Source organism: Solanum lycopersicum, chromosome 3, assembly GCF_036512215.1.
Source record: "Solanum lycopersicum chromosome 3, SLM_r2.1".
Classification (NCBI taxonomy): Eukaryota; Viridiplantae; Streptophyta; class Magnoliopsida; order Solanales; family Solanaceae; genus Solanum; species Solanum lycopersicum.
In genome coordinates, this window is record NC_090802.1 from 59,151,612 (window position 1) to 59,173,944 (window position 22,333).

At 29.7% G+C, this 22,333-nt stretch overlaps 3 protein-coding genes across 3 annotated transcripts; 2 read left to right on the forward strand and 1 right to left on the reverse strand.

The window, feature by feature from the left end:
- Window positions 1-11,084: 11,084 nt before the first annotated feature.
- Window positions 11,085-14,115, forward strand: LOC101253881 (BTB/POZ and TAZ domain-containing protein 1). The gene is made up of 5 exons (XM_004236253.4): window positions 11,085-11,600; window positions 11,765-11,898; window positions 12,362-12,665; window positions 12,759-13,075; window positions 13,641-14,115. Exons 1-5 carry the CDS (start codon window positions 11,502-11,504, stop codon window positions 13,828-13,830), a joined length of 1,044 nt encoding a protein of 347 aa, XP_004236301.2. The 5' UTR covers window positions 11,085-11,501; the 3' UTR covers window positions 13,831-14,115.
- A 3,898-nt stretch (window positions 14,116-18,013) lies between these two features.
- Window positions 18,014-18,998, forward strand: MSRA (peptide methionine sulfoxide reductase). The gene is given in 3 exon segments (NM_001320202.1): window positions 18,014-18,457; window positions 18,569-18,788; window positions 18,791-18,998. Coding segments are annotated over 3 exon segments (579 nt in total). The 5' UTR covers window positions 18,014-18,121; the 3' UTR covers window positions 18,814-18,998.
- Window positions 18,999-19,115: 117 nt separating this feature from the next.
- Window positions 19,116-20,899, reverse strand: CysEP (KDEL-tailed cysteine endopeptidase CysEP). Its single transcript, NM_001329962.1, is given in 4 exon segments — window positions 19,116-19,539; window positions 19,619-19,759; window positions 19,845-20,080; window positions 20,309-20,899. Coding segments are annotated over 4 exon segments (1,083 nt in total). The 5' UTR covers window positions 20,751-20,899; the 3' UTR covers window positions 19,116-19,275.
- Between the last annotated feature and the right edge of the window lie 1,434 nt (window positions 20,900-22,333).

Sequence of the window (22,333 nt, forward strand, 5' to 3'; positions counted from 1 at the left end):
GTATTGCTATAAACGGTAATAAAAAAGTATCGCTAAAATCAGTAATTATTTTTTAAAATGAATTAATTCATGTAATTCTTCCCAAAAAAAATTAGGCCTAAACGTCAATTTAAGCTTTTAGATGAGATGGTCACACCCTTCAACATGTAGCCTCAATGTATCATTAATTAGTATATAAGTGTATCTTGAACGTTTTTGTATATCTGATTGTATATGGTGTTATACAATTCTTAAAAAGGTGTATATACACTAAACTATTGTGTTTGGTGTGGGTAAAACCTATACAACAAACTTCTAATATAATGGGTATTTGTGCTTATGAATCTCCTTTTTTTGGGGTGGGGTGGGGTGGGGGGAGTGGGGAATTATGGTAACGGGCCATAAAATCTAAAACAATTACAAGTTCATATATGGTAACGGGCCATAAAATTTAAAACAATTACAAGTTCATACTCAAATTCAACGTAATTCTTAAAGTATTTATTCTTTCAAAAATAGTTAGAGTCCATATCCCCATTTATTAAGGGTGATAATTTTTGCTTAACTGATACTAAATCAGTATATATATATATATATATATATATATATATATATATATATATATATATATATATATATATATATATATATATATATATTACAAAGACACTTTTTTGGGACTTATCCGATGCTTCTTCTAAACTTTTCTTCTTCCCCATAAATCGGTTCCATCAATATTCTCTGGTCATCATGTCATATTCTCCCAATATAGTATATATGATACTTATTTAGTATCAGTTAAGTGAAATTAATAAATAGGGTAATAATGTAATTATTTAGTGGGGTATGAATGTAAAGGAATATATGTTTGTAATTACTAATTATTTTGTTTTTATGGAGTATTTGCTAAATTTTTTTTCCATTTTTTATAGATTGGGCCAATGAATTTTTTTGATTTTTTTAATTTATAAAAGATAAAAATAAATAAAAGGTTTATGTTTTTAATAAACATAATTATTACTGTTGATGTTTGATCCTCACGTTTTATTATTGTGAAATTTGAAAAAATTAAAGTGAAAAAAATAATATCTGAAAATTGAGAAGGCAGTGACTCGTTTGCGTTAACAGGTAGGCCTGAACATGGGTCCTTCTTCACCGGAAAACACCTATGACCCTTTTAAAAGTTGTATTTGTAGATAGATAAGACCTAATATACTATGATACTCATATTAATTAATTTGCGTAATTGAAAAAATTATGATTAATTTGAGAACTAAAGTTGGACAAGAGGCATTGTCTACTTGTTGTTTTATTATTAATGTTTAAAAGTTTGAAATATGGCCTATGGAGATATGACAAGAACACTTTCTCCTCACAGATGGTGCAATAAATTAGGTATACATAGTGAATTAAAAATAAAAAAAGTGTATCGCAAATTTGCGATCGCAATCGGATATATATATATATATATATATATATATATATATATATATATATATATATATATATATATATATATATATATTTAAAACTGATTTCATATCATTTGACATAATCAAAATAATATAAACACGTTAAATGTTAGTAGAGTCATTTGTAGGAAATATAATGCAGACTTAATAATATCATAGTCACACGAATGATGTTTTATTATTATTTTTGTTTTTCTTTGGGTAATTGCCTTGCAAATATTCATATTTGATGTAAAATGTTCTCTAACAAAAATGATTTTATAACTTGTAACAAGAGTAAATAGTAATAGTACAAGTTAAGTAAGAGTAAAAACTAATATTTTTCTTTTGACGACAAGGAAAATCTACGGTCGTTATCTTTTTGAGTGCGCACAGGGTAAAACTCCTCTCCTATGCAATAGCTCGCAAACTACATAGGAGATGTTACCTGCACTAAGCAAGCCTGGTGTGACGAACTCAATCGAGAAGGCAAACTCCTTGCTTTAGCTTGCAAGGAGTTTCGAACTTGAAACCTTCGATATGAAAATCCCAAGCTCAAACCACTGGGCTACGTCAAAGAGTACTTATAATAATAATAATAATAATAATAATAATAGCACAATTGTTTTGGTGACTTTTTTAGCTACCAAACTATTTTTATTTAACAATATTATGTAGATTTAAATCTATAAGAAAAGTAATAGAAATGTCTAGCAAGAAGAAAAAAAATTGAGAAACATTTTCACATGTCAGTTTTAGAATTTATTGCACAGATGATAATGACCATAAAAATGACAATTAACTCATGATTAATGATTTGATGCCGACATCGAATCTTAATAATGCAGGTTAAATGTTTCTTCATTACATGCATAAACTCACCTAATTATGAATCTCTAACTACGTTCAATTTCCCATCACAAATCAATGAAAATTCTATGTTACGAAATATGAATTTTCCATTATTTTTATCAAACCATTTCACTAGAAAATTTAGAGTGAAGAACTTTTCCAATTTTTTCACATCAGTACATTAGTACTAGTTTTTCTTTTCTCACAAAATAAATCATAATATTCGTAAAATAATTACTGAATATCTTTTATTGAAATTTTTTTTAGTGAAAAGGATCTAAGGCGACGTATATATCATTAGTAATTTTCTTATAACATATGATTAATGTAGATAAAAATTAGCATTAAATTCACGTGAAACCCTCCATTCCTTTCAACCTCTCCACTTGCTACATACTACAATTTTTTTTATTTTTTATTTTTTAAAAAACTTGCAAACAACCTAAGCTAAATTGAATAGAAACAAGTGTGTATAGGGGCTTTTGTAACGTGGCCAACTTTTGTCAACATGGCCTATTTTAGAACCATACTATTTCGATTTCATATTAATTGATTATTATACTAAGAGATAATTATCTCGATCAATAAACATAAAAATATTAATTATATTTTTCCTATATTAATTATTAATTGAGGTTACTGATATACGCCGAAGTCCGTTTATTCACGTTATTTTTATGACAAGCAGTCTCATTCAACCTTTGAAATAAAAAATCATTTTGATTAAAAAATTTTATTAAAATAATATTTTGATTTATGTTATTTTATTTTTTGAATATTTTTATTCATTTAGTTTTAATATTTTTAAATTAAAAAATAAAGAAAATCAATTCATTTAAAACAAAAAATTATTAATTTTCTGATCAAATTTTTATTAAATTTTCTGACTATTAATAAGAAGAGTGTATTTTCTCAGGTTAAACTGTTGCCTTCGCCTTCATTATATGGTACGAAAGTGGCAAATATCTGCCTCATCTCCACGTGGAACATTCATTGCCTCTTATACATTTTCTATTAAAATCTCTTGACAATTTTAATATTTTCGATCACAATAATATTATAATAACAACTTATTTTTATATGTGACATCTCAATAATAAATTATTTCACCCTTTATTAAATTTGTCTAAAAAATGTGTAATTCGTCTTTGCATCTAGAATTATATTAAGGATTTATATATTTCTATTGACTTTATTTATGGTCTAACTTTTCATGTGAATTATGAGATCTTAGCTTCACGAAAATCTATTATTTTGTATTAGACACGATTTGCTAACGAAGCTCATATATTTAAATAATAACATGAGGACAATACGTTGTAGTTTAAAATTTTCCATGCAAGTTGTGGCTGAAGTGATCAACCCTATATATTCCCTATTTGGGGAAAATTTCATATATGACAAACTTATTAGATTAAATAACATTATATGGGTATAGTTTACCTAATTACATAATATGGGTATAGTTAAGTTATTAAAGGTGTCTTTAATTTTGTATATAATTTTTTTTTTATTATTTATACAATTCTATTTTAAAAAGTTGTTTGTAACTGAAGCATTAAATATGGTAACAATAAATCAAGATAATGCCACAATTTTAGGGAAACGTCCCTATTTTCAAGCCATACGTTCAAATTCAAAAAAAAAAAATCTGTTTATAATAAGTCATGTACAAATTAATTTCTGTATATACATACCTACCTATATATACAAAAAAAATAAAAAATAAAGTCATTCACAGATTATTTTCTGTTTATATATATGAACTTACCTTTTTTGTATATAGTATATACCAGCACGTATTCAATGCCTTTTATTGTATATGCACATCCAATTAGATTGCAATAAATATACATATACAATCTTATTGAATAAATATATACATGTACAAAAATGCATTTTACGAATTTGTATAACAAGAGATATATGTTATTCAGGTTTTTAATTGTACATAGTATATACTAACACTTATTCAATGTTTTTATTAATTGTATATGCATATTCAATACATTATATTCGATAATTTATATATAACTACTACAATATACAAAATTATAATCACATATGATATTTTCCCATCTATATACAATCCCTACTACCAGCTATTAAAACAGACATGTACATATCAATTTTTGTATATGTATGTAAACTTAATATATACTAACTTCAAAAATTTGTATATAACTAATAGAATATACAAATTCTAATCATATATTCAAATTTTCTATCTGTATAACTAAGTCCAATAACTATTTTGTATATATATACAAAAACCAAATAACATAAACATGCAATATACTATATACAATTACTCACATGGAATATACTATATACAATACTTAATTTAATGGTTTTTGTATATTGACAACTAATTAACAAAAAAATTGTATCTAAGTTTGTGTTTAAGACACTACCTCATGATTATGAAGTTCTTCAGATCCGACTTCACAATCATTTTCCTCTGATTCAAATAGTACAACTTTCCTCTTTCTTGTACCTTGTACAATTTTAATGCCTCTAGCTTTGACATTTTTAATAACTTGTTGAACTGCCATAGGGTCGTTTTTTTTCTTTGATCTCAGCTCTTCCATGGTTTGTTCTTGTATAAGTTGTTTTGATTTTTCCAAAGACCCTACATTAACCCCAAATTCTTGAGTTAGCCCCATTGAAAAGGATGGTAAAATGTCAACAACATTGACATGCAAAGGACTACCTCTGGTAATCCTCAAAGATGTAGACGATTCGTTCATTGTTTGACGAATTTTAGATCTATCAAGAACAAAAAAACGATTATTTCATCAAAATATATGGAAAAAAAAAACAGAACACATATACAATTTTTAGATAAGTTAGAAAAAAAGGTAAACAACTAAAATTAAGGATAACTTACGAAATTGACTTCAACTTAGGGAGGAGACTTCAACTTCAGGAGGGATTACTGAAATTTTGGACAAAAATTTGAAATTCAAATCTGATATTGGAGTATTAAATGTAGGTGAAGACGTTAGAATGAGGAAAGGAGAGAGAAAATTAATTGTGAATAGGAGAGAGAAAATTAGATTGTGTATAATTATATACAAAATTAGAAAATAAGATTTTTATACAATTGGTTACATAATAGGTTGTGGGCCTCCATTAATTATAGCAAAATAAAATAAACTATAATTATATAATGTAAATAAATTAAACTATACCCCTAATATATAATTAGTTATGAATGTTTGCCATTTCATATAATTTTCCCTATTTGCAATTTGAAATTGTTTTAAGGAATTAAACAGTGTGTTGAATGGGTCATGGGTATTTGTTTAGATGGATTAAATTAACACGACATCAGTTATTAGACTAACTATGATTATACCTATGGACTCATTTATCCTCTTAATATCTGTTTTTGAATGGTTTTTATTATCTCATGAGCTAATTTTTTGAAATACTGCTAAATTTAATATTTATATTTTTATCATTATAATTATCAAAATCAAATTCATTTCAATTCAGTTTATTCGATGTTTCGCTATATATATCGATAGTGGATGTAATAATTTAATATGTATTTATGTGGTCTTAGAAAAATGTTATTCACCTTATGAATTATTCTCTTCATTATATATTATTTGTCTATAGGTCCAGAAAATGGAAGTTACTTATTTCTTTTTGATGAAAGAGACAATATATACCCGCAATAAAATGCTCAAAAAAAGAACCTTCCCTTGTAAAAAAAGTTATTTTGACTTTGATGTGTGTATATATAAAATAATATTGATATATATATTTTGTTCCTCCTCTTCTTCCCATTCATTCAACAATGTACGTAGTTAAATACAAAAAATAAAATAAAATTGTACGTAGAATAAATTAGGTATATACCTAATAATAGCTCAAGAGAAATAATGTCAAAACACCCTTTACAATATTCTATATTGTTCTTTTTTAGATATTTTTAGTCCGTTTATTTTTCTAAAACATTAACATATTAAAAGAATTAAAAAGTATATGATAAAGATTGAGATTGTGTGACTTCAAAGCAATGATAAGATAGGTCTCAATTCCAACCTTCCGTTCATATTGGAAACCAACAAAAATATGTTTTTTGTTGAATTAATTTAACAATTTGTTGAATGGGTCAATACTATTTGCATTTCTTAGAGTGATTAAATTAACACGACATCAGTTGGATTAATATATTAAGTCATATAATAATTAACTACTTATTTAAGTCTAATTCTTATCCATAAATCTCTCCTGTTGTTCAGATTATAGTTATGAACTCGTTTCTCATTGCAACATATATTTTCTCTTTTAAATATTTGTAAAATATAACTTAAAAGCAGAACCTCCGCTTGGTTTATTTCAAAGTCTCAAATTTTTATTTAGAATTTTCATATATGAAGTTAGAACGAAAACTTCAATGCAATTTAAATTGACAAATAATAATGACATAATAAACGTTCAGAAGACATAGCAAAATATTTAATTATCAAATTTCCTTTGCCAATATTAAATGTTAGTACCCATATAGGTGTTAAAGTGGACGATAGGGTAGATGTGGGACTCCGTGTCACATCTGCATATTATTATTTCACCTTTTTTAAGCTAATTTTTAAGTCAAAGTTATTAATATCAAAAGTAAATATATGTCAATTCAGTTTTTTCTATGTTGCATGGATGTGAATTATGATAATTAATACCTCTGTTCCTAAGTATTTGTCTAATTTTTTTTTACTTATCTGTTTTTACAAATAAAGACATTATAATTTTTTTAAGTTATTATATTCTCAATTAATTATTTTGAAATATATAGAATTTTTTGAAAATCTTAAATTTTAATTCATTCACTTTATAATTAATAAGAATAAAATGATGAGCTTACTATATCAATCATTCTTTTTAAATATGTCAATTTAGAAGTGAACAAATCCTAAAAAATATTTTATTTAGTTTTATATTATCTTAAAAAAGTTCTTTATTACCTATTCACCTTTTGACTTGTTCTCTTTCAATTTATATTACTTGACCACATGTCCAGAAAATGGAAGTCACTTACTTCATTTCAATGAAAGAAACAATATATACCCGCAATATAATGCTGAAACAAAGAACCTTCCCTTAAAAGTTAAAACAAGTTATTTTTCCTTTGAATATATATTCGAAAGGGCCTTTTAATTTGTTTAATATGATTGTTCCACTTGCGTGCTTTGCCTGGTAAAGTGCTTTAGCTAAATTTGCACATTTATAATGATGAGGCACTTTTTATAATTACGTACTATCCGGCAAGTTACTCGTAAAATAGAACTCTATTGGCGTGCAATGTGACATTCACATGACATTTGATAACTTTCGTTAATAAGGACTCTTTTGACTCAATAGTTTGACGTGAAGGATAGTTTTGAGTTGAAATATAGTTTAAGGATAAATATGATCTATTTCGGATAATTTCAAGATATTTTGACCATAAACTGATAAAAATATATCATTGAATTTTAATCAAATTAGTATAAGATTTTGCTTTTGAAGTATTCTTTTTCTTCCTTTTTACTTGATCAATTTTGATTTTTTTAATCGTCACTTTTTACAAATTAATTAAAAAAATATTTTTTCAATCTATTACACTCTCAATTAATTAAATAATTTTTAATTTGTAAATTGATTTTGAAACTCTATCAATTAATAGAAGTAAAATAAAAATTACCATATCAAACTAGTATTATTTTTCTAAATAAATATGTCAAGTTAAAATTAAAAAAATAAATAAAACAGAGGGAGTGTATACTTTCTTCGACATTCTCTATTTAGCTTTTGTTATACTTCGAATCCGTTTGTTTTTCTACCATTAACAACTCCTCTAAATTATCATTAACAGAATTTGGCGACGCAAAGCATCTCATGCTTGTGGCTTTAAAGAAATAGTTTACCTTAATTTATACGATTTTTTTATTTTTTTTAGTAATTTTAAAATAAAGTAATTCTATATTTAATAACTTTTAAATTTAAAATATTTATTTTATTCTTAATAAAATAATTTATAATCATACAGATATCATAATTTTCAAAAATCTTAAATTAAAATAACTTATATAAATTGAGATTAAAAAAATAACAAAAATGTAAAATGATCCTTGTTAACCGTCAATAAATATTTATAATATTACCTCGTGATCGGTATTACTAATGATTAATATCGTAATATCCTTGCGGAAGACCAGAAATTCTAATTTAGGTGGGTCCCACATTTAAAACGTGTGGATTTCCATTTTCAACCTTTGACAAATTTCATAATATTCTTAAAAAAAAATTCTTACGTCTCTAATTATCAAAATCTTTACGAAAGATATAACAAATTAATTAATCCAACTTCATATGATTTTTTTAAAACATAATTGATAGCATAATAATAATATGTCCAGTATAATCGTATGAGAAAATATCACCGATTAAAATTTGTAATATTATTACAGTTTTTTTTTTGTTCATTTATCTTTGTTCGTGTTGAATTTCCTCTTATTGATCGAGAAGGTACTCTATCTAGAAGTTAATTAAGGGTGAGAATTAATTTATGAAATTAGAAACATTGCACATAGAGAAAATGTTGAATTTATTGGACCAGAATATAATGGCAACTTGACTATGACTTTTATTTTGTCAAAATTTTGGAACCACGTGAATCATAATGTAATGGTGCATTTTTAATTTGTAGTATGAGGAATTTTCCAAATTATGGGATGCACATATCAATTATCTAGTGCCACATGCCATGAATGCATCTTAGTGCTGTTTTATAATTTGTCTTGCATTTATTTATTTTTTAAAAATTATTCTTATAATAAAAAAATTGTTTAATTTTAAAGTGTGGCAAATTCGTTACACCATTAGATTCCTAGTTATACTCTAATCAAATTTATTTTTGAGTAATATTATTTTCTTTTCTAGCATAAATTAAATTTGTGTTCTTACAAATCATTAACAAAAATATTTAAGTTTTCATTTTTTTAAACAAGATCATTACTATCAGTGAAGTAATCATCAAATGCGTTAGTTATTGTGAATAGTTCTTCAATGCTTCACCATAGTTGGTCTTGAGGAGTTTCTTTTGCTTTAAGAAATCACAAGTACATTTTTTTTAAAAAAATTTTGCTACGTAAGAAAAATGAAAAGTGTCACAATACGGTTCAAGAAGACACATTTAATCCAAATTATAAAACTTGTGGAATATTATTAGTTTTTGTTTTTTCATTTTCTGGTATTTACATTGGAGCTTTACAAAATTTGAATTCGTGCTAGAATTCACATATTGGGAGATAAAACATTTCCTACCAAAGATGATTCGATATCCAAAGACTCAAATCCAAGACTTCTGATTAAGATTTAAGAATGACATATTACTTAATTTTTAAAATACTCTGGTAGTTGCATGAAATTATTCAACCAAAGTCCTCTCTATGTTTGTCTTTAATTTGTTAGCAGCTAACATGCCCTCTCATTAAATCCTTTGGCCAAAATCCAAACATAAACAACATTTGAATACTGCAACTTTGATTTCTTAACTATAAATATAAACTATAGCAACTTAATATTCTTCACTTTTAGCCTATCATTGTCATATCTGCTCTTTTTGCCTCTTTATTCACAAACATCTTTTTTTATTGACTTTTATAATACTCATCATGTTCATTGTTTCAACAATATCAAGAGTTATCCAAATCAGTAGTGCAACGAAATTTTTTATGGTTTTAATGTACTGTTCCCCATCAATGCTAACGTCTCTAGATTTTGAAATTTTTGTCATATGCATATATTAACAAAAAATTTCACCAAAACACATTGCTTTGTTGTCCTTCAACAGGCAAACCTCATGAAATTAAGTTTTGGAAAGCGAAGTGCATTGTATACTCTATCCATCCTAATTTAAGTAATATTGTTTGATTGCCCTCAAAGTTTTTTCTTAGAAAAAAATAAGATTTTTGAGCGTCATATGTAACTTTCTGTCGGATTATATCATAGATTTTAAAATAAAAACTTTGAAAAGTTTCGTATTTTAGTGCTCTCTTCATTCGGTATTGTTTGTTATGATTTCTATTTTTAGAGTCAAACTATAAAAATTTTAACTAACATTTAAAGATGCATTTTTTCATCGTGATAATATGCAAAAACTTGTAATTTATAGTACTTTTCATATAGTTTTAGATATCTATTCTTTTGTTTAAAATATCGAATTAAATGTGATCTAATTTACCTTTAAAAATCAGCCGAATTGATTTTCGATAAACGCAGCATGACAAACATTTCTGGACGAAAGGAGAACATATTTCACTCAATTATTGGTTTTGGTGAGTGAAAATTAAAAAAATCAGCCCTCTTATCTACTTTTACTTGTCACTTTAATATGCAAAAGATTTTTTTTTTAATGTTTTGTCCTTATATATCTAAAACTATTATTAAAAACTAATACTAAAACATCAATTAATAAAAATAATATAACAAAATTAACTATGTCAATCATTTTCTTTCCTTTACCAAATTGAAATACGATAAGTTAAAATGAACGAAAAGACCAGATGTTAAAAAATAAATTTCTAACTACTTACTAGGCGGCATTAAATATAGTCATTTAACAACAAATAACAACAGCTACACTGGTTATGACGTGGCAAAAAAAGGCCAACATGGCTACTACTTTTGAATTTTAATAATTGATTCAAACTGTCCAGATGGAATAGTAAATAGAGGATTAGGATGACACGTCATTCACTGAGTGAATAGAAAGTGGCCATTTATTTAAATTTTTGGCTTTTGAAACTTTCTAAAGGCCGTTTTTATTACCAATTCTCGACCTTGCCTGTCATTGACGAGGCGGTTTATCCATATCTTTTCTAAAACCTCCATAAAACTTCAAAGGATAAAAATGGAATTTTTCATTCAAAACTCAATGCCCACGCTCTTTTAAAGCATTTAACTTTCACGTTTTACTCTTCTTTTCGGTTTTTGTCATGGAGGTTGGTATTCACGTATTGAGAAACGCGTGTGATGTTTTTATGAATTGGAATTGTCCACGCTGTCCCCGCCTTTTGCTTTTCTGTTGATGAGTCAGTTGGCTATATATACGGAGACATGCGAACCTTGAATCTACACTGTAAAATCTGAATTGTTAAACCCTGTGGAGAAAAGATAGAAAAGTTCATTGAATAAATTAGTATTACTCTTATAAATTTTTTTATAGTTATGTCGCCGAATAACTTTGACGCCGGTGAAATGCCGGAATTCGACATTCAAATTATCACATCCGGTGGCCACCGCATTCCGGCACATTCTACTGTTCTGGTACGAAATTTAAGGAAATTCAATTTTACCTTTTTCGAACGGGAGAATTCTGAATTTTCAGTTCGAAAATGTGATTAGAAACTAAAATTTTGATCCTATTATTGGAAATTCTATTTGAATTGTTAAATTACTGATCAGTTTTTGTTTGCGATAAATTATTGTAGGCTTCGGCTTCATTAGTTCTGGAGAGCATTCTAGTTCGGCCGCAGAAGAAGCGGAGCTCGGAGAAAACAATCCGGATTCTCGGTGTTCCATGCGATGCTGTTTCCGTGTTTGTTCAGTTTCTCTCTTCTTTCCAGTGAGTTTTCTGATTCTGTTTCATATTTTCATGTTATTCTCATGAGTAGATGTCTCGTTCAACTTTTGAATCCTGATTGATTTGAATTAGTTCAGATCTGAATTTTTACTGGAGCTGAAAGTGACCATTAGTAGTAGATTTGTTCCTACCAAATCCATTTCACTCGTGTTTTTTGTGTTTGCGCGTTATTTGATGAGTCTCATTCAATCTGAGTGGCTTGAATTATGATAGATCTAAATTTACTGTAGTTGAAAGTGATCATTAGCCATTGATAACTTTTAATTTGATTAAAAGTTTGGTAGTTGGCCCCTAAACCAATCCCTGCCTCTCATTCTTAATATCTTGTCAAAGACTCAAGCGTTGGCGGTTCTAAGTTTTCCACTATTATTGGAGGAGAGAATATCTTCTTCTTTTTTTTTTTTCCTTAGAAAAATGTAATGACCAAATTATCCTTTGTGATCAGATGTACCGAAGAGCAGATGAAGAAACATGGAATTCATCTTCTAGCACTTTCTCATGTGTACTTGGTACCACAGCTAAAGCAGAGATGCACAAAGGGGTTAGCTGATCAATTGACTATTGAAAATGCTGTGGATATGCTTCAATTGGCTAGGCTCTGTGATGCACCTGATCTATATCTGAAGTGCTTGAAATTGATATCAACTAATTTCAAGAAAACTGAGAAGACTGAGGGTTGGAAGTTCATCCTAGATCATGATCCTAAACTCGAACTCGAAATTCTTCAGTTCATGGATGAGGCTGATTCGGTACGTTGATAGGATTGAAAGAAGTAGTTGTATGATCCTTAATCATTCAGTGAATGTTTACTCAATTAAATTTTTGGAATTTTGTTATTATAGAGGAAGAAGAGGACAAGAAGACATAGAAGGGAGCAGAACTTGTATTTACAGCTAAGCGAAGCTATGGATTGTATAGAGCACATATGCACTGAAGGATGCACCAGTGTAGGGCCATGTGGTGAGGAGCCCTGCACAAAGAAGCTTCCATGTAGCAAATTCAAAACATGTCAAGGCGTCCAGCTACTTATTCGACACTTTGCTACATGTAAACGAAGGGTGAATGGAGGTTGTCTGCGATGCAAAAGGATGTGGCAGCTACTTAGATTACATTCGTCTATCTGTGATCAACCTGATGAATGTCGAGTTCCACTGTGCAGGTATAAACCATATTGAGTGGCTAATTTGATTTTCATAATTTTGCATAACCTATCAATTTGCTTAGAAGAAAAAGTAGTCTGTTCCAACTACCTATCCTTGTGTCGTTTTGAAATGAATTCACAGGACTAAGATGTTAACTAAGTGATTTGTCTTTATAAAAAAATTAAAGAACAAGCTGGCATGTACTTATCTGTTTCCTCTTTAATTTTGATCAATTTACTATTTCCAATTGGCTAATAGCAGCCATTGGTAACGACCTTTATGGAACAGTTGTAAAGAGGCTGTAGTAAGTCCTGACACAGGCGGTATTTAACTCTTACAAACAGGGCCAGCCAATTCCTTTTGAGTTTCTTCATAGTTGAAATGTCTCTATCTGATTTCAAGCCTACAAAAGGATCGTCTGTATGTGTAAATATCTTCTGCAAAATGTTTGAGTAACCATACAGTACGTTGTAATATGGATAAGTTCGAACTGTGTTACATAAATATCAGCTTTAAATAATGTAGTTTTCCCTGTTCATCAGTAGGACCGAGTCTCTAATTATGTCCAATTTTACATTACAGACAATTCAAAGAGAAAGTGCAACGAAAGGGAGATGATGGGGTATGGAAATCACTTGTTGAGAAGGTGGTGTCGGCCAGAGCTTTGTCCTCTTTATCTCTGCCCAAAAGAAAGAGAGAAGAGGAACCAAAAATGAACTTACAACATCATCAAGTGAGAAGCTTCTTGACAACTCAGTCACTAAAAGTTTAGTTCTATTACTATATAATTTGAGAAGGAATTGAACATAGAATTATAGTATGTGTGCCAGTCTTGAGTTGGAGAAATCCTCATAAATTTGGGGTATTTCAGCAGTAGATCATTGTTAGGAATGAATTTTGTACATGTAGTGGATGGTTGTCAATTATTATGTTCCTCCAATTTGCTCAATGATCTAGTAAACTTGTGAGGTAATTTATTGTTATTGGCTTCAATCTGTTGAAGTTTTATTTCTTTTGTCATGCGAAAATTAGCGAAATAAACTTATAATTCTTTGAAGCGTCTTGGATTCTATTTCTGACGCCGTTGAAATTACGAAAGTGTTATTTTGATGATTAAAGAAGTGAGACTGTATGGTCTAGCTATCGATTTGCATGAGAGGTTATATCTATTATAGTTTAATACAAGTAGTAACAATAAAAGAATGACACTTTTCTCGTTCAATTATTTTGTGGTTGGCGTTAACAAACTCAATACTAAATTCCAAATTGAAATTGCTCTAACAAAATATTTGGTTGAAAAGGTCATACGTATAATCTCTCTCTCTCTCAATATACTCCTAGTTGCTATTTGGTTTTGCAACCTTGTAGTTATTTAAATCTCATTCTTATCCACAAATATCTCCATCTGATTAATTATACATACAGTTGTTCTAGTCTCGTTGAGATAACAATCTTCTTTATTAGAGAGCTAGTCAAGTCCTAGTATCAAATACCAAGTTGGAATTTTTTTTAAAAAAATATGATACTAAACTACTCTCACAATATTTTGGAAAAGTTTTATCAAGAGATATTTTAATTTGCCAATCCTTATTGCAATTGAGAGGTGGATACCATGTTAAAGCAAGGAGACAATTCACAGAAAGGCCTAAAAGAAAAGAACTATTTTGTTTCTTTTCCTCAAAACAAGGGATCTTGATTAATGATATGACCCTCCCCACATTAGATTGATGTATGATTTTTTGTCTAAGTGCTCATTAATATTGCTATTGTTCCCAAAGACTATGCCAAGTTGGAACACAGAGGGACTCAACATCATTATTCTTGAGGTTTTGTGGAGACAAAAATGATTCTTCTTTTAAATAATATTGTCCACTTGCAGGCTTGATAAAATTCACAAAAATAAACACTTTTAGACTCTTACAATAGAAAAAAAAAATACATAGTAATTATAATAAAGTTTTAAATTTCATAAGTAACATTTTTATGTGACAATTGTTATATAAAAAAAAAATAAGAGGATTAAAAAGTGATCAGTACACACTGTTTCTATTAATTTGCATACCAAAAGGGTCACTAAATAATTTTGTGATGCTTTATGTATAGGTCATTTTCGTACGTTTGGTGTGGTTGAAAGGTCTCTTTTGTTCCTCAACCATCCTAAAACTATCATTACTTGGTTATTATTATTATTATTATAGTTAAAAGGTGAAAAAGTAGTTGATATTATACTATAAATTTATTTTTAATTAAGGACTTCTCATTTTTTCTTCCCTGAAAGTTGAAACCTTTTACTTCTAAATATATTTTTGCTTTTCATATTGAGTTTTTTGAAAGTCAATTTGACTAATTTTTAAAGTTAAGTTGGATCATATTAATTCGATATTTTAGACAAAAATTTTAATGTTCTAAAACTATATGAAAAGTACTATAAATTGTAATGTTTTGCATATTAATATGATGAAAAAATTACATCTTAAAATGTTAGTCAAAATTTTATAGTTTAACTCTAAAAATAAAAATCATGACAAATAATTCCGGACGTAAGAAACACAATACAAGCCGAAAAACGAATGAGCTTCTAGATTGCTATATATATATGTTAGAATTCTCCTTTTCCCCTTAATTATTACTTTGAGTATTCAAAATATTTAGAGTTGGTTGATCATTGGGACAAAGGACAACAATTGATATAAAATATAAGATTATTTCATTCAATATTTAGCTATGAATGTTTTATGTGTCTCGAAATATATTTTGTGTTTAAATTGTTAGATTAGCTATCCCAGGTAGGAAGGGGCTAACTAATCCTAAAGAGAGAACCATTTTTAAGCTGAGCCCGAGAGTTGGAACTTATAAAAGCCCAACGAGAAAGCAAATGAACTTAACTCGTGAAGGGAAAGTTTAAAAATTGGCTCTATTTTAAGCTTAATTAGAGTTTAGTTATAGTTTGCTTAATTACAACTTATAGCTACATGTTAGGGAAAAGAGAGAGGTGAGTGAGACTAGGAGAAGGATGAGAGAGGCGAGTGAGATACGAAAGAGAGGAGAGATAGGAGAGAGGTTGACTACATGTTGTATCCGTTGTATCACAAATACAATTTATACAACTGATTTGTATTTTGGAAGAGAGAGTCAAGTGAGATTGAGAGAGGGAGGAAAGAAGATCAATACATGTTGTATTAGTTGTATCACAAATATAGTTGATACATAATACAAATACAACTATAATTATCTAAATACAATTGATTTATATCATGTATCGATTATAATTGTATCAATTGTATTAACTGATTATTTGTGTCGACAAATTAAACACAATTGGCAGAATGAAATTTGTCATACTATAGTTGATATAAAATACATATGCAGTTGATACATAATACAAAATATGATTGACATGAAATACAAATACATTTGATCGATACATAATACATTATCTAGGGGTGTCAAAAATGAACCCAAACATAGGTAAACCGTCCAATCCGCCAAGAATTTTAAGGGTTGGGTTCAATCTCAACTCATTCAAGCTTAACTCATTTGAAGAGAATTCTCAAATGAGCCCAATTCAATCTTCAATTTCAACCGTTTTAAAACTTTTTATTAAGATATGTTTCTATATTGAAGGTATGAATTATTATCTATTTAACAACTTTTAGGATTTAATTTGTTACTTTTTAAACAAAAAATTCTTGAGCAAAAATTCAAATTGTGATTATTAAAGTTAAATATTAATATGTTAAATTATTGAGATTAATCGGGTCAAATTGGCGGGTCAAAACCCAATCCGTTTTTAGCCCATATAATCGCAAAGTAAACTTGGGCTGGTCAAGACTCAACCTGATTTCTATTCAACCCATTTTAATATTTCTAATTTCAACCTAACCCCCCATTTGACACCCCTACAATTATCATATTTGTGTGAAATATTTTTTGGGCTGTAGAGAGAGGCAGGGGGGGGGGGGGGGGAGCGAGAAAGAGGGTCGTAGAAGAGAGGAGAGAAAAATTTGATATAAAATCCTACATACAATTACAAATTGTAATGTTCTAAACTATAACGATTTATCATAAATACATATCATAGATTTGTCTTTTTGTGTAATTTTCCCACTTGTAAATAGTGACTTCATTATTTGAAACTTGAAAGTGAAGTCATATAGATAAAGTACAAATATTAATCAATATCGTAGTGGAATGATAAATATTCATTCATTTTTAATTAGAAGTTTCTACGTATAAAATTACTTTTGTTAGGAAGCTCTTTATCCCAATGTGAGACTTTTACGACATATATTCAAATTTAGTCGGATCATAATATGAGTATTAGATTGACAAAAAAAATATTTTTTTTACAAAATGTTAGTTGAGACTCATAACATACTGCCTATTGGTAATCTATGACTCCTAATTCCTTAATAATTTAAATATATGGTCTTCGTCAACACATATAAGATATAGCGAGTGGTAGGATCGAAGATAAGCAGGTCTAATGCGAAAGCTAGCAAAACAAATCTCGAAAGATCACAAGTAAGAAGACAAACAAGAATATCAAAAGACTCAAAGATTTAACGTGGTTCGGTTAATCGACCTACATTCACAAAGGAAATGAACAATTTACTATAAATATGAAAGTACCAAAATACAAAAAGAAACGATCTCAACTAATTTACTCGGAATACATGAGAAATTCACAGAAGTGATAACGTATCAAGCTTGTGACCTACAAATTCTCCCTCTAACCAAAACTCTCAAGACCCTTAAGACTACATTGTAAATGCTAACAAAATTATATTTATAGAGTCTTAAATCTTTTTCTTCGTACAAGAAAAAAAATTAATTAATCCAAAACTTTTTCTAAAAAGAAAACTTGTAAGAAATTTAGGGCAAATAAAACCGTGACACCAACATGTTTTTGTTTTTACTACCAACAAGAAATTCAAATGGCAAATGTATAATGCATCTTAGCTAATTATATGACCAGATTCAGATTAATATACATCTTCACCCATGCAATCCATTTCTATATAAAACACACACACGAACTTGATATTATTAGAGATTGAGCAATGGAGGGTAACTGCAGCAGTAGCAAGTCAACCACCAATCCAGCATTGGATCCGGATCTGGACAACCCGGATCAGTCGGGTCTGGAGTTTGCCCAATTTGCTGCCGGCTGCTTTTGGGGAGTCGAATTGGCTTTCCAGAGGGTTGGAGGAGTAGTGAAGACGGAGGTTGGGTACTCTCAGGGGAATGTCCATGACCCGAATTACAAGCTTATTTGCTCCGGAACAACCGAACATGCCGAGGCCATTCGGATCCAGTTTGACCCGAATGTCTGCCCCTATTCCAATCTCCTTTCTCTATTTTGGAGTCGCCATGACCCGACCACTCTAAATCGCCAGGTATCAAATTCCTTTAGTGTTTTTTTGGTTATTCTCTCCGTTTCATTTGATGTGATTAATATTCAAAAAGAAGAAAATTTATATAAATGTCATGATGATGGTTGTTGCTAGGGTAATGATGTGGGAAAGCAATACCGCTCAGGAATATATTACTATAATGATGCTCAGGCTCAACTGGCAAGGGAGTCGTTAGAAGCTAAGCAGAAGGAATTTATGGATAAGAAAATTGTCACTGAAATTCTTCCTGCTAAGAGATTTTATAGAGCTGAAGAGTATCACCAGCAATATCTAGAGAAGGGTGGGGGCAGAGGTTGTAAGCAGTCGGCTGCAAAGACCCAATAAGGTGCTACGGCTGACAGCAGATCTTTGTATGTCATAGCAACTACAAAAGAACTTGTTAGACCTTTGCTGTCTTGCTTCTTTAAATTGGAATAAACATGTTAATGATTCTTATAACTACTTGCTCTCTTGGATGGAATAACTAGTTGTCGTAAAGTATTCTCCTCTAGCTCATTATTATCTCTCTTTATATGGTACCTGCAATTTGTTGCTTTTGTTACAGAATAATGGACGTGAATTCTATATCTTAATTTGTTTTTAAGTCTTAAATGAGGTGGTTTGTGTTTGAAAGCAATATCAAGCATAGTAATACCAATGATTTAGTAGATGAACTTAATCAAATCAAATTCCAAAATGCAGTCTACAAATTGACAACATGAAGTTAAGTGTATCTTATGTAAATTGACATCTTTCCTAGTAGATGCCTAATACTTTTGTAAAGACTAAAATAAGCACAGATGAGGCTGTGTGCATTTAACTTAGAGTTCATCCTTAGGTGTGGCTGCAGGAGATCCTGTCGGGTTGCTTGAAGTCTTGATGGGGTAGGATGGTTGCATTGCTATACCACACAACCCCTCTTCAGCGTCAACCTTGCGCTGCATTCTAATGTATCCTTTTTCTCCCCATTCAGCTCCCCATGAGTTCTTCACAATCCAGTATTTGGTTCCATCGACGGTTGTGCCATACCCCACAATAGCCACACCATGGTCCAACTCAGTACCACATTCTCCGGTGAATACGCCCTGCCATATTTACAGTTTCAGAAATGTTTATAGCTAGTAAACACTTTTGAACTTGAGAGACAATGGTGTATCATTTTACCTCAGAGTAGAACTGGAACTGAGAACCTGAAGCGTCTATAGCTACAGAAATAGGCTGGTTGGCTACTGCTTTAAGCAGTGCATCCTCATCATTAGGAGGAACATCCTCGTGTCCGTCAATTGAAACCACCGGAGTATTCCTCTGTTGATTCGATAAAATTCATGCCCATGTATTAGAAACAAGACTGGTCTAATTAAGACATCCTACTGATGCAATAGAGTCTTACCTTTTGAATGTCACACTTGTCATCTTCAGCCTTATAAGGATACCTCTCCTCTGTTGTGATGCCGCCCCTCTTCTTGATGAAGTCAAATGCCGGGTCCATCAATCCTCCATTGCATCCTTGGTTTTCTGTAGTGTCACAGTCAACAAGTTCTTGCTCCGACAAAGATACTAATTTCTTTGTTTTGATTTGGTTTATCCCCTCTACCGCGACCACAGTTGAAAATGCCCAGCAACTTCCTATAACACACAAAAAGATATTCCATCAGTTAGCTATCATATTACAGAAAGTCATAAGTATTATATTTTTTACCCTTTTATATGTCATTATACTAGATGATGTAAGGGATTTTGCGTGGTGGGAGATAGGAGATACTAAGTGGAATAGTCGAGATGCATACAAACTGACCTGAACGTACACTAAAATTATACAAGAAAATGATCAATGACTTGTTACTAATTTCTTACCACACTGTCCTTGATCTTTGACAGGAGTGACAGCACCTTTCTTCCTCCAGTCAATAGAAGGAGGGACATTATCCTCGTTGGCGTACATGAAAGTTCCATTTGCTCGTGAAGCTCCAAGCAAAGTACGATGATGCTTAATCTTAGAACCAGCATAATGCTGTCTGAATTCATGGTTAGTCATGTCTGCAAACTTATTCAGTTTCAACTTATAAGGCTTATCCTTCTTGTTGAAGTTGTGAACATAATGAACATTAGCCTTAAACACATTAAACCTCTTGTGTTTCTCGTCAAGGCTCCTCGATACAGTGTGATGGCTTCTCCATCTCTCATACAACTCCCAGAATTTTTCCTCAGTCTCTAATTCTTTCTCGTGGAAATCGAAACTCTCCCCGAGCCTAAGTACCAAAGCTAAGGTGAAAAGAACTAGAAACAACTTCTTCATTTTGAAAGATAAGAGAGACTCAAGATGTGATTATTTTAGATGACTATGAAGAGGGCCTTTTATAGATAAATGAAACAAGTGATTGATTGCTTATGGAAGAAATAACACTCAACAATAATAAAAGAAGTGGTGAAAATATTGAAATAAAATTATGATGTTATGAAGCAATGGGTCTTCTATACATTTTGCTTACACAAGCAAATGCAATTTATAAGTGTGGGGTTTTTTGGTTTTTACAAATTGATCAGAAGAAAACCTTTTAACAGATAAAGAAGGAAATAAAGGTAACTTTTTTAGTAAGGCGATGAGCAGTTAGAAGAAATGGTTTTATGCAATATTATATGCAATAAAAGGTGAAAAAGAGTTTGCAAGTTGAACACGTTAATTTGTTGGTATTAAAAGAGAATGACGAACGTTAGTTATATTGTTAAGAAACTTTGTAATAATATGTCATGAGTTGTATGTAGAAAGTTTATGTATTGGGTTCTCATTAAATTTGGATTCGTGTATTGCAACGCTTATTTTTCAGGATAACGCTTCCACATATGTACCAAATGGTTTTCAGACTATGTTTAGACTTTCACTTTTCTCTATAAAATTTTTATACGTTAAAACTGTCCTTTAAATCTCTTATATTATTCTATTATATTGTATGATGAATGCTAAGTGGCTTGTATGGAGTCTTATACGCCATGTTCCGCCTAGGGGCTACCTTGGGTCGTGATAAACTTGGTAATCAGAGTACAAGATTTAGGACTTCAAACCCAAACATGTTAATTAAGGATGGAGAAATCTGAATCATCCAGGGATGGCGCTTCCAACATGATTTTTTCTTTCTTCGTCTGAGGAGCTCGAACTGAAAACTTGTCACTAAGGATGAAGAAATCCAAACCATTCCATCACGACCTTTGATGTATGACCGTTTTTTGCTATAACTGAATTTCAGATATCTTTTTTTGGAAAAAAAACTAATGAATTCTTGTTGAAGGGTCAGCGTAGTTTGTTGCGGGAAGAAATGTTTTTAATTACCCCATTCAACTACTACTATTTTCCTCTTTGATTAATTTAACAACATTTAACTAAAACACAATGTTTAAAATATTAATGTGGTTCTAATATAAATTAAAGGAAGAAAAAATTACTTATTATAAAGACTAAAATTCAATTTAATTAAATACTAAATCAGGTCGTTTTTCTGTTTTTATTACCAAAAAAAACATATATATGTTTTTGTTTTGTTTTGTTAACTTGAGCTGAAAAAAGAAAAAAGAAAAAGAAAAAAGTTACACAGATCTCTTATAGTAGGTAATAAAAGCCATTAATTACCAAGAAAAAGGTCCTGCTCAAGGGTTTTCACTGAAAATAAGAATATATATATATATATATATATATATATATATATATATATATATATAATCGATTTGGTTTAATTTTCTCGAATATTTTCTGTTTAAAACTAAAATCAAATCAATATTTGTTGTTGGTCGCCTTTTAAATTTAAAAATTAAAACCAAATGAAATCAAGACCATATCAATTTTTTCTTTCAATTTCAAAATTTTCTGGTAGATCTTTTATGTTTTGC